Raw genomic sequence first — 13,033 nt, forward strand, 5'->3', positions numbered from 1 at the left:
CAGAACTGGAACCATGATCCCCTGCTCACCCTGCCCCAATTCTTTCAAACATGAGGCAAAAGCTTCAGTGCTTTGAATAAATTTATATTATAGGAGAGATAAAGCCACTTAAACTGTACAGAAAGTATGATGTTTATACTCAACGTCTATGTCTCAAGGGAGTCGCGCATAATTCATGTAAATGCTGTTTTGCTTCAATTACAGTGTTAGCGATGATGAGAGTTCAGAACAAAAGGAAGTTCAACATGCTCGAAGGAGAAATAAACGGGGCATTCCTCCCATTTCTCCCAACGCTTGCATTAAAGATGCTGCGTCAGCGGAGATATTTGATGACATCTGGCGGGATGTGATTGAAATGTTGGACGAGTTAATCAGGAAACAGTGGGAAAATACCCTTTCAGGTATTTGGAGATCAAAGACTCAAAAACAGTTGGTTTGATGTTAAAGCAGTCCAAACTATTCCAAATTCGCTTTTGTAATGTAGAGCATAAAGTAATTTATTTAAACTTTGAATGCTATCAGTGTTACATTTGAACGTGTTTTTACAGTCAGCTGCTATGGCTTGTGATCCTCGCCAAAGATGACACACTCGGTTGTGAATTTACTCTGTGGCGCTCATCTTTCGATCCAATATTACAATCAATTCATCTAGCCAGTCACAAATTGCACCTATTATTTCCACATATATACAAACAATTACAAAGATGTTTCACTGCCATTATAAATATATTAGATTACTAATCAGAGAATCAAAATTCATGAACTATAGATATTAGGCCAGAATTATGTAAAAATAAAGGTGAGTGTAATGGCGTCATGGTTATTTATTAATAAATTGTTCAGCATCTACAGTTGAACACAGATGCATGGTTAAAGCTGAAAACTCAGATGTTGTCCTTGATTTAGTGCTCCACCATAAGACGCACAATAATGATTCTCTGCTCAGCTCCCCAGTTAAATGTATTCAATGGTGGAGTCTCATTCTTTTCGATTTCAATGGTCTTCAAGACTTTAATTTTTTTCTTTCTGTCCCTCTTAACCCTATCTTTATTGCCACCCTTTATTTCCGTTTCGGTAGCTGATTTGGTGTTGAATTCCCTATTGCAGCTGATTTCCTGCTTCAGACACTGAGTGGCTCATTAACTATTCTTCAATTTTGCCTCGAGACATACAGGGCGGAATTCTCCCAAAGCTTTTCTCAGTGTGGTCTCCAGTGTGCCGGAAGCGAGATGCAATTCCCGTGCGTGGATCAGCGTGACCCAGATCGCATCCACCCACATTTAGACATTCATTTGGCGCTAGGGGCGACATGTAGAAGCCGGCAAGGTCAGATCCTCTGAGATTGTGGCGCCCCGATATCAGAATAACCCAACAGCCCCCCCCCCCCCCCCCCCAAATTCATGGAAAGGCCCACCCACAATCACTGGTAAGGCCCCCCCCCACCAGTGTATGGCACCCCGTTATGGACTTGTCCATGCTCTTCCCCCCCCCAACCCCCCCCCCCCCCCCCCCCCCCGCCTTCGGGCCCCACTTTAGGCCCCTCCCCCCTTCAGGTTCTGCCCTTTGGAAGTACCAACCTGCCACTGCTACATTGCTCTTCCACTGGCAATAGAAATCTGGCACTTCCAGGTTGGCATTACCAGAGTGCCAGGGGAAAGTGCCAACTTGACACTGCCAGGGGTTAGCACTCAGACAGAGTACTTGGTGATTCTAGGACAGATTTCAGGACAGAGGAAACCCCAGAGAAAAAAAAATCTGTGTTTCAAACAGGATCTGCTTTTTCTGGGAAACACGTGAGAAGAAACAGCCATTTAAAAAAAAGCTGTGGCTAGAATCAACACCTGCTCAAAAGAGGAAGCACTTCAGAGGTAATGGATCATGAAGAGCTATAAAAACAAAGCCTACCCTCCTTTGAAATGGCTTGGGCATGACACCAAGAGGCTTGAAAAAGGTAATGGACTGTGAAGAACTATAAAAACAAAGCAAGTCCCTACTTTTAAATAGCCTGGACCTGTCAATCAATAGTAATAATCTTTATATTCACAAGTAGGGATGCATTCACACGGCAATGAAGTTACTGTGAAGAGGCTTTTAAAAGATAATGAAATTGAATGTAAACAATGCAGTTATAAGCATTTAGGCTTCTCAGCAAGTCCAGAGGCTTGAAAAAGAATGAACACATCAAAGGGAAGACTTTGGCCTTCATCTGACAGATCTTTGAACATGGCGTGCTGGAAGAGACATGTTGGCCGGGCTTCTCCGACCCCCGCCGAGTTGGAGAATCGTCGGGGGGCGGCGTGAATCCCGCCCCCGCCGGCTGACAAATTCTTCAGCGCCGGGGATTTGGCGGGGGTGGGAATCGTGCCGTGCTTGTCGGCAGCCGCTGGCAGCAGCCCCCCCCCCCCCCCCCCCGGCGATTCTCCGGCCCGCGATGGGCCGAGCGGCCGTCCTTTTTTTTCTGGTCCGACCGGCCTAAATTAAAGTAGGTCTTTACCGGCGGGACCTGGCAGTGCAGGCGGCCTCCGGGGTTCTCGGGGCCCACCGATCTGCGGGCTGGCCTGTGCCGTGGGGGCACTCTATTCCTCTGCATGGCCGCGCGGAGATGACCCGCCCCCCCCCACGCATGCGCTGGGATGACGCCAGCACACGCTGGAGCTCCCGCGCATGTGCCAACTAGCGCCGGCTGACGGAGGCCCTTCGACGCCGGTTGGTGTGCGCCAAGCCCCTTCCCCGCCGGCCCCACGCCGGAGTGGTTCATGCCATTCCTCGGCGCAGGAACCCCCACCCCACTGGGTAGGGGAGAATCCCGCACAAAAGGTTTGAAGGATACAGAGGGAAGACCTTTACCTTCAACTGACAGATCTATGAACTTAACATGCTGTGAGAGACTTCAAAGGTTTGAAAGTAGCTGAGGGAAGAGTTTTACCGTCATCTGACAGATCTTTGAACGTGACATGCTGGGAGAGAATTTAAAGGTTTTCAAGAGGGAAGACTTTCCACGTGGTTCCCATCCCGGGAAAGACCACCGGTGGAGCCCTTCTTGACTCGGACTAACGGCCCCATAGTTGTTTGCCTTGTTCAGACGGATCTCAGATGTTCGTACAAGGTGTCATGTTATTTCAATCTCCCACTTGCGGCAATTTGTTATGGAAATTTGATGATGGAAATTTAACAGGCAAGAACAATTATAAAAAAGGGGTGGTGTTTCAGTGCCAGTTACAGATCTTCTATTAGCTAATTAGGTAATAAGTTCTGGTTCACAGATGATCTATGCGGATCAGAGATACATGCCTTGGTTGTTTGGTTGGATCTTTTCTTCCAATGGTGACTTTGATTTGTTTTATTCCTTCATGGGATCCGTGTTTGGCCCACAATTGTTCACAATTTACATAGATGATTTGGAGTTGGGGACCAAGGGCAATGTGTCCAAGTTTGCAGATGACCCTAAGATGAGTGGTAAAGCGAAAAGTGCAGAGGATACTGGAAGTCTGCAGAGGGATTTGGATAGGTTAAGTGAGTGGGCTAGGGTCTGGCAGATGGAATACAATGTTGACAAATGTGAGCTTATCCATTTTGGTCGGAATAACAGCAAATGGGATTATTATTTAAACGATAAAACATTAAAGCATGCTGCTGTGCAGAGAGACCTGGGTGTGCTAGTGCATGAGTCACATAAAGTTGGTTTACAGGTGTAACAGGTGATTAAGAAGGCAAATGGAATTTTGTCCTTCATTGCTAGAGGGATGGAGTTTAAGACTAGGGAGGTTATGTTGCAATTGTATAAGGTGTTAGTGAGGCCACACCTGGAGTATTGTGTTCAGTTTTGGTCTCCTTACTTGAGAAAGGACGTACTGGCACTGGAGGGTGTGCAAAGGAGATTCACGAGGTTAATCCCGGAGCTGAAGGGGTTGGATTACGAGGAGAGGTTGAGTAGACTGGGACTGTACTCGTTGGAATTTAGAAGGATGAGGGGGGATCTTATAAAAACATTTAAAATTATGACGGGAATAGATAGGATAGATGCGGGCAAGTTGTTTCCACTGGCGGGTGAAAGCAAAACTAGGGGGCATAGCCTCAAAATAAGGGGAAGTAGATTTAGGACTGAGTTTAGGAGGAACTTCTTCACCCAAAGGGTTGTGAATCTATGGAATTCCTTGCCCAGTGAAGCAGTTGAGGCTCCTTCATTAAATGTTTTTAAGGTAAAGATAGATAATTTTTTGAAAAATAAAGGGATTAAGGGTTATGGTGTTCGGGCCGGAAAGTGGAGCTGAGTCCACCAAAGATCAGCCATGATCTCATTGAATGGCGGAGCAGGCTCAAGGGGCCAGATGGCCTACTCCTGCTCCTAGTTCTTATGTTCTTATGTTCATGGGGTGTGGGCATTGCTGGCAAGGCAGAGCTGTCTTTGAACTGACTCAAATACATTGGAGTCACATGTAGGCCAGACCAGTTAAGGATGGCAGATTTCCTTCCCTAAAGGACATTAGTGAACCAAATGTTTTTTATTGACTAGTAATGGTCACCATTTTTAGCTTTCAATTTTAAATTTTATTGACTCATCGAGTTGAAATTCCACTACGCCACTATTAGCAAATGATTAGGGGAGTGCAAACTACTGAGCAGCAGGCGAGTGTAGGCGAGGAGCTAAACAATAGAGAAAGGGGTCCGATACCCAAGGTCCACTTTGTGCGCTCCCAATGTAAACCTGATAGGCCACAAATCAGACTGAAACCTGATTACGTTGGCAGGGTCTAGTTGGGCGTTGTGCCGACCATATGGCCTACCAGAAAACAAAGTTAGTGTCTCGGCCATGCTTTCTGAAACATTCTGTGTTAACGGGAGTGACAGTCTCATTAGATATTGCCACAGATGGTTCAAATTGAGAAGAGTTCAAGCAAGGATCAAAGTGCGCAGTTCACTGATGACTGTTCCCTAATTGTTTATTCAGAATAAGAAAGGTAACTGCATGTGATCTTTGGTCTCCCATCAGCACCAAAAAGACTGGTGTCATGTACCAACCTGCCCACAAAAACAGCAAGTGAAGCCAACTATTCCAGTCAATGGTCAAAGGCTTGAAGTAGTTGATGGATTTACCTGCCTCAGCACCATCTCCTCCAGAGTAGTACTCATTAATGATTAAGTGAATCCCAGAATAGCTAAGGACTCGAGTTGCTTTTGGTAAATTACAAAAAACAGTCTGGGAGTGAAAGTAATATGTCTGTCAGCAGTAGTGAAGTTAAACCTTGCAGCTGTCCTGTTATATGCTTGTTAGACTCAAACAGCTCACTCCAAGCATTAAAATAAACCACATCACTTTCACATGACCTGCTTGCGAGACTACTCGAGATTAGTTGGCAAAACAAGGTTGCTAATACAGATTCTCTCACTGACTGACATGCCTGGCATCTACACTCCACTGAAGAGAGCTCTGATAAGCTGGGCTGGACAAATATCTGATGACAGCTTGCCAATAAGCTAATTGATGAAAATACTGGCATATAGAACATAAAAAATGCTTCAAGGACACTCTGATGGTTTCACTGACGAGGTTCAACATACCTCCTGAGACATGGGAGAACCTCTTCTAGATTGCCCTATATGGCACAGTCTCAGCAGCAAAGGTGTTACCTCCGATGAACAGAACTGAGTCACACTGACCAACAGGAAAGATGAGCTGCTGCACCAACAATACCTGTGTATTCAATATGCAACAGATTCTTTCGTGCTCCAATTGGCCTGATAACCCACCCTAAAACAGATCGCACATGAAACTTAACCCATTGAATTCTAGTCGATGTCAGTCATCTTCAACTAAGAGAGACAGACACAGATATGATTATAAGAATCCCACCTTCCCCAGCCTGGCAGGTCTTCAGTTGGCCTGTACACATGGTGGGAACAAGAAACTGGCTTTCCCAACAGTGCAGGTGGAGCCAAGCAGTGCAGGCATCGATTGAGGCCAGGAGTGCTTCAAGAACACCAGTGCTTGTCCAAATTGTATTGGCACCCATTAAAAACTGGGAAGCCGTGCGGTTTGAATCAAGATCACAAAAAGCCTGTCTAGGGCAGCAAACTATTAACACAATGCAGCCCCATTGGGAGAATCAACATGCTGGTCACTGGCCTATATATGAGCCTCAGCTGGGCGGGCCTCCGCTACTCACGGGGAAGCTCATATTCCACCAGTTAGGGGGAGATCAATCAGAGAACTCTCGTGGCCGTCGTGGGGGTTATTACTGCTGCCTTATAAAGGATACATGTAGGCTATCCTTTGGGATGGGCCATGACCATCCTCTTCAGAAGTGATGCACTGCATTTCATTCAGCAGTCTCCTGGAGACACCCCTCGGGATAATACAGGTCACGTTATTTAAAAGGTGACCTGCCCATTGATGCAAGTTGCCAGCAGGTAAATGAAAGGGATTCTAGAACCACACAGCACAAAAAGAGGATGTCTGGCCCATTCTGCCCATTCAGCCTCTCTAAAAGAAAAATTCAATTAGTCCCACCCACCCTGCTCTTTCTCTTCAGCTCTTCAAATGTTTCCTTTTCAAAATACTCTGCTGTTATTCAGGCAGCTTTGCTCTCGATGTAATCAGGGTGAAAATAAATGTAAAGGACAGGTCAGTGTTCCACCAATAGAAATACAGTACGTATCACATAGCATTTCAGGTTCTATCTTCAGAACGTGCCTGGCATTTAGGAACTCGTTAATTTCAACTCAGAACATTGGTCATCCCGGGTGCGATTCTCCGCTCCCCTGGCCGGGTGGGAGAATCGCGGGAGTGCCGCTCTGGCACCCACCGCGATTCTCTTCCCCCCCCCCCCCCCCCCCCAAAATGACAAAATGGTTTTTCACGGCGACCCGCGATTCTCTGGCCCGGATGGGCCGAGCGGCCTGACGTTCCCGACCTGTTCACGACGGCAGCAACCACACCTGGTCGCTGCCGGCGTGAACATCGCGCGACAGGTAAGTGTGGGGCCTAGGGGGGATGATCGGGGATCGAGCACCACGACCGTGCTCGGGAGGGGACTGGCCCGTGATCGGTGCCCACCGATCGTCGGGCTGGCGTCTCTAAGAGACGCACTCTTTCCCCTCCGCCGCCCCGCAAGATCAAGCCGCCACGTCTTGCGGGGCAGCGGAGGGGAAGACGGCAACCTGCGCATGCGTGGCTGGCGTCACTAAGGCGCCAACGGCTCGGCGGCCGGGTTCCCCGCAACGCCGCTCCTAGCCCCCCTGGGGGGAGGAGAATAGGTGTCGAGGAGCGGCCTCCGACGCCGTCGTGAAACGCTCCGGGTTTCATACCGGCGTCGGCCGTTGCGGAGAATCGTTCCCCCTATCTGTGAATCCCATTGATGTAAAATTGGTGCTTATTTTAAGTTTCTGGGCAGGATTGTCCATTTGCAGACGACGTGATCGTGAAATGCGATTGGGCGCAGAATAGCTTCCGACGCCAAAATCGCGGTAGGCGTCGGTTGACGCCAAAACAGGATGCTCCACTGACCGCCATTACAGCGGCCATCTTTCTGCGTACCCACTGACCACCCGCCTCAGCCCCTGGTTCTACACAGTGACACCAGCCATATGGATGCGCCCGCCTCCCTACACAGCAGAAACCCCCCTGCCCACGAACACCCCGCCCAACATGGCCACCACCCACAGCAGCCCCCAGTGTGGGAAGTACCAGCTAATGGTACCCCTAGCGACAGGGACCGGGGGCGGCGACAGTGCCGGATACCAACAGGGTAGGGGTGTGTGGGTGGGGGAGAAATATGCATGGGCAGAGCCTGCAATGCCAACCGGGGCCACCGTGTAGCCCATGGAACCTGGCTGGGCACAGGAGTGTGCACCATGCTAACATGTTGGCCTTTCACACCCTGCAGACAAGGGAGTTTGGCATTCAACCAGCAATACTGGCCGCTGTGGCGATGGTCGCAGGTCTGCGAGATGCCTTGTGGCTGCATAAGCGGGGGCCGCTCGGATAGGAGGGGGAAGCAGCAGCAGCGGAGCGGGCAGCATCAGAGGACCGGGCACCATAGGACCAGGCATCAAAGGACCGGGCTGCAGAGGGGCAAGTGGCGGCCGCACAGGTTGGAAGGCTGGAGGGCATGCTGCCCAACATCCCGAGGATGAGGAGGTGCCAAGGAGGTGCTGCATGAGGCCTTGTGTGTACCGGCACCACCTGCCATTCGAGGACCTGCCAGACTGGGTATGCCATCGGAGACTCCGGCTAAGCAGAGAGACAGTGCCACACATCTGCCAGATGATGGCACACCTGGCACCGCGTGGGTATGGGGAAGGACACCCACTCCCGGTGACCGTCAAGGTGACCGTCACCCTGACCTTGTATGCGATGAGGCCCGTCCAGTCGCCGAGTTGGATCCTATCCGGGATCTCGCAGCCATCGGCGCACGGGTGCATCCGCACCATCCCGGAGGCCCAACATGCCCAGGCGCTTCAATACATCCATTTCAATGTGGACCAAGCCCAACAGGATGTTTGGGCAGCGGGATTTGCTGCCATCGCCGGGATGCCCCGGGTCCAGGGGGCATGTCCCCCTACAGGCATCTGCGGATAACAGACTACAGTAACCGAAGGGGGGGTACCACTAAATAAACATCCAGCTGGTCTGCGATCATCAGCTGCGCATTGCGTACCTCTGCGCCCGATACCTGGGCAGTGTACACAACTCCTTCATCCTGACACACTTGGTCATTCCTGACATGTTTGAGAGGCTGAGGGGTTGACTCCTGCGTGACAGGGGTTACCCACTGCGGCTGATGATGCCTATCCGAAGGCCACAGAACGACTCGGAGACCCGCTACAACGACACCCATACAGTAACCAGAGGTGTGGTCGAGCGGTGCTTTGGCATCCTGAAGTTGTGGTTCAGGTGTCTGGACCGCTCTGGAGGGGCCCTCCAGTACGAGGCTGGGAGGATCGCCCGCATCATAGTGGCCTGCTGCATCCTCCACAACATCGTGCAGCAGTTGGGCGATGTGCTGGAGGAGGAGAATGAGGAGGAAGGGCAGGCATCATCTGATGAGGGGGAGGGGGTTGATGGGCAGGACATGGGGCCCCGGCAGACATGGGAGGCCGCACGACATTATCGCCAGGGCCAACGCCAAAGGGACGCTCTGATTGCCTCCAGGTTCACCATATCCCAGACCCTCACACCCCACACCACCAGACCGCCCACTTGCACCCCCCTCCGTTACACATACCTGCGGCGCAGGGGGCCCTGGGTTGGCAGTGACAGCGGATCTGGTCCATGGGATGGAGGACGATGACACCCTGTTCTACGATGAGCTCTGGTGCTCCACATCGTATGACAATATTTGACTCATGCCCACGGTAGCACCTTCCACCTGGGTGATCCCTGCATTCAAGCTGGCCAGTCCATCACACGGTCCCGTCGAATCCCTGGGCTGTGGGTGCTGAGGATGGTCGGGGGGCACTGTGGGGGGGGGGGGGGGGGGGGGAGCGGGGGCGGGGGAGGGTGTGGTAGAGGAGAGAGGGGGAAAGCACGGTCCTCCCACAAGGCCTGCACTGGTCCCACCCCATCCCCAGCCAGCCTGACCAACCCACCCCCATGCCCATCAGACAGAGCAATGAGGCAGGTTTCAACAGTGCTGACAGGTGTGGAAATATATACACGTACAGTACCGCAGGAGTGGAGGCGGCCTGCTGTGACTCCTGCCCTGCAACAATGGTCCCCGTTGGCGTGCATCTCCTGGATGGGCCCGGCCGCTGCTTGGGTGTCCCGGGTGACGTGGTGCCACTTTGTCCTGCCCGCTGCCCACCAGACAACAGGGACAGGAGTAGGGGGAGTCAGAGGTGCGGGTGTTCTGGCACCTCCTCTGTGGGAGTCACCAGAACGGGCCCAAGCATCTCCTGGGCTATTCCATTCGGCAGGGCTGTGAGTGGAGACATCTACTGAGGCCCCCCGCTGCCTGGCGCTGCCAGTCCTGGAGGCTCGCTCTGGTCTCGACCAGGGTCTGCATGGTTGCAGCCATGGAGCACAGAGAGTGGACCATCTCTGTCTGGGTCTGGACCACACCACGCTGCGACTGTGCCACCACCCTGTGGGTCTGTGCCACATCAGCCAGTGACTGGGCTACCTCCCTCTGGGACTGGGTCACCTCCCTCTGGGACCGGGCCACCCCACCCAGTGTCTGTGCCACGCTGGGCAACGCCTGGGCAATGCCGCTAATGTTCACAGCCATGGCCTGCTGTGACTGGGCCATGCTGAGGAGCACCGCTGCAATGTCTAGGTGGCTCTGGCACATGGCTGCCTGTGAGAAGGCAGCCCTGTCCTGGGCCTCGGCCACCGCATGCACAGAATTCCACAGGCCGTGGACACACTGATCCATAGCCAAAGCCCTTGCCCACAATGCCTCCACCACAGACGCCACCCATGCGGTGTTGCCCTGGGCGGCACGCATGACCGGCTCCACTCCCTATTCCTGCGCACGGATGGACTCCTGGATGCTGGATTGGATTGGATTGGATTTGTTTATTGTCACGTGTACCGGGATACAGTGAAAAGTATTTTTCTGCGAGCAGCTCAACAAATCATTAAGTACATGGAAAGAAAAGGGAATAAAAGAAAATACATAATAGGGCAACACAATATATACAATGTAACTACATTAGAACCGGCATTGGATGAAGCATACAGGGGTGTAGTGTTAATGAGGTCAGTGCATAAGAGGGTCATTTAGGAGTCTGGTAACAGCGGGGAAGAAGCTGTTTTTGAGTCTGTTCACTTCCGGTTTGGGCCCAATCTGCTTCCAGGTTGTGGAGGTCAGGTCAAAAGGACTCCACGGGCCTCAGAGGATGTTCAAGCCTGCAAGAAAAGATAAAAGGATGCCCCTTGTCCTCCCCTCTTGTGGTCCCTGGGTCTCTGACTGCATCTGCACTGTGGCTGGGACTGGAAGTTCCAGAAGCCCGGGACCCGTCTGGGCTGCAGCTGGTTCTGGGGTAAGCCTGCCCGGCCACCGTCCGGCCCCTCGGCTGCTCCTACCTCCACCTGCTGTACTGGATGCGATTTGTGGTGCGCACCAGATAGTGTCCCAGGAGCCTCTTCACTAATGTGCCCAATAGACGTTGTAGTCTCTATGACGGTGGATCAGTGCTCTGCGGTCTGGCGGGCACCGGTTCTGGCGCTGGCTGGAAGCCGGGGGGCTCCGGATGGACCGGCTCCACCTCCGGCAGGTCCTGTAAGACACAAGACGACATGTATTATTAGACCATGGGCCGGGAGGGTGGGTTGGGGGGGTGGTGGGGGGGGGGGGGGGGGGGGGGGGGGGGGTTGAGGGGTGTGAGTGGGCAAGGGGGTGCGGGTCGAGTGGGGAGGGGTGGAGGGGGTGATGAGGGGTGTGGGGGGTGAGGCCACACATGTCATGGGGAGCGTAACTAAGCAGGGTCTCGCTTCTTCACCCGCTACTGAACTCCCTTTCCTCCGGGCTGCCAACCACGCCCCGTGCCCTCTGCTCGGGCATGGTGAGGGTCCACAAAGCAGCCCAGGGGTTGGGCAGATGATGGCCTCATTGGCCAGGACAGCCGGCCATGGCGGCTGACATAGGCGCTGGCATGTGGGGCAGGGTGGGGCTTTGTCTATCCCTTGGGGAGGGAGGGGCCGGGTTACGGGTGTTTGGAGAGTGCAGGGTAAGTGCCAGGGGTACAGAGTGGCCAACTCGGGGCGGCATGTGGTGCAGTGGTTAGCACTGGGGTTAGGGTGCTGAGGACCCGGGTTCGAATCCTGGCCATGGGTCACTGTCTGTGTGGAGTTTGCACATTCTCCCCGTGTCTGCTTGGGTTTCACCCCCATAACCCAAAAGGTTAGGTGGATTGAACATGCTAAATTCCCCCTTAAATGGAAAAGAAATTATTGGGTGCTCTAGATTTAAAAAAAAAAGGAGTGGCCAACTCACCCTGGTCGCCCTGAGGAGGTCGTGGAGTTTCTTCCAGCACTGCATGCCAGTCTGGGCAACGTTGCCGACTGCGCTGTCAGCCTTTGCCACCTTTGCCCAGGCGCAGTGAATGGCGGCGTCTGGCGCCTTCCTCCCGGGCCGGGGTACAGGGTCACCTGCTTCTCCTCCACGGCGTCAATGAGGATCTCCAGCTCAGAGTCCCTGAACCGTGGTGCTGCTCTCCTTGCAGCCATCTTGTTGGCAGGGACAGTGTGTGTGTGTGGGGGGGGGGGGGGGGGGGGGGGGGGGGGGGGGGGGGGGGGGGGGGGGGGGGGGGGGGGGGAGGCCACACATGCCATGGGGAGCGCAACTAACCACTCACACGCCTCACCCCTCACTCCCCTCAACGAAGGATCGTTTAAGTTCGGCTGCGGCGTGTGAGCCTCATGTGTGACAATCACAGACCCGGTGAATCCGGCACCGTTTTGATAGTGTTCCATGCGGCGATGGTGCTAGCCCATTTAAAGTATCAGAATCGGTGCAGCTGTTGCGTCATTTTTTCTGTCATAAAATGCCACTGTTTCCTCTCCAGCGTCAGCACTTAGTCTCAAAATTGGAGAATTTAGCCCTAAGTGTTGACGCCAGTGGAGCATGTGTGAACTTTCATGACAGAAAAATTGGCGCCACACCTGCACCGATTCCGATACCATTAATGGAATAGCCCCGCGGCCGCAGGGTGGCCAGGGTGAGTTGGCAGCACTGTGCCCCTTGCACTAATCCTGACCACCACACACCCAATACCATCCCTCTCCTCTTCCACCGGGGGACGGCCTTTTCCCCATCCTGCCCCACATGCTAGCACCCATGCCAGCCGCCATGGCACTGAGGCCGCTAGCTACCCCCCCTGGGCTGCATGAATAGAACTATCTTAAAGTGTTGCCGTAAGTCTCCTCCTCTCTCCCCCCCCCCCCCCCCCCCCCCCCCCCCTCCCCTCCCTAGAGAAAGCCGTGCAAAAGCAGAAGACCGGACTGAGACTCCAGACCTCCGGCCCCTCACCGTGGCGGACCAAAGGGCCCTGATCGTGGCCAGTGGCCCAGAGTAAAGGGAGGTCGCCGAGG

At 53.1% G+C, this 13,033-nt stretch overlaps 1 protein-coding gene across 4 annotated transcripts in view; it reads left to right on the top strand.

Annotated features, from left to right (window-relative positions):
• LOC119962862 (protein FAM149A-like) overlaps positions 1–13,033 on the top strand; it is a 159,431-nt gene that overhangs the window by 89,263 nt on the left and 57,135 nt on the right. For all 4 annotated transcript variants that reach the window (XM_038791058.1, XM_038791059.1, XM_038791061.1 and 1 more), the window contains exon 7: positions 205–401. In XM_038791058.1, the coding sequence (XP_038646986.1) occupies positions 205–401 (197 nt within the window). The remainder of the gene's footprint in view (positions 1–204; positions 402–13,033) is intronic.

This window comes from Scyliorhinus canicula, chromosome 3 (assembly GCF_902713615.1).
Source record: "Scyliorhinus canicula chromosome 3, sScyCan1.1, whole genome shotgun sequence".
NCBI classification, from domain to species: Eukaryota; Metazoa; Chordata; class Chondrichthyes; order Carcharhiniformes; family Scyliorhinidae; genus Scyliorhinus; species Scyliorhinus canicula.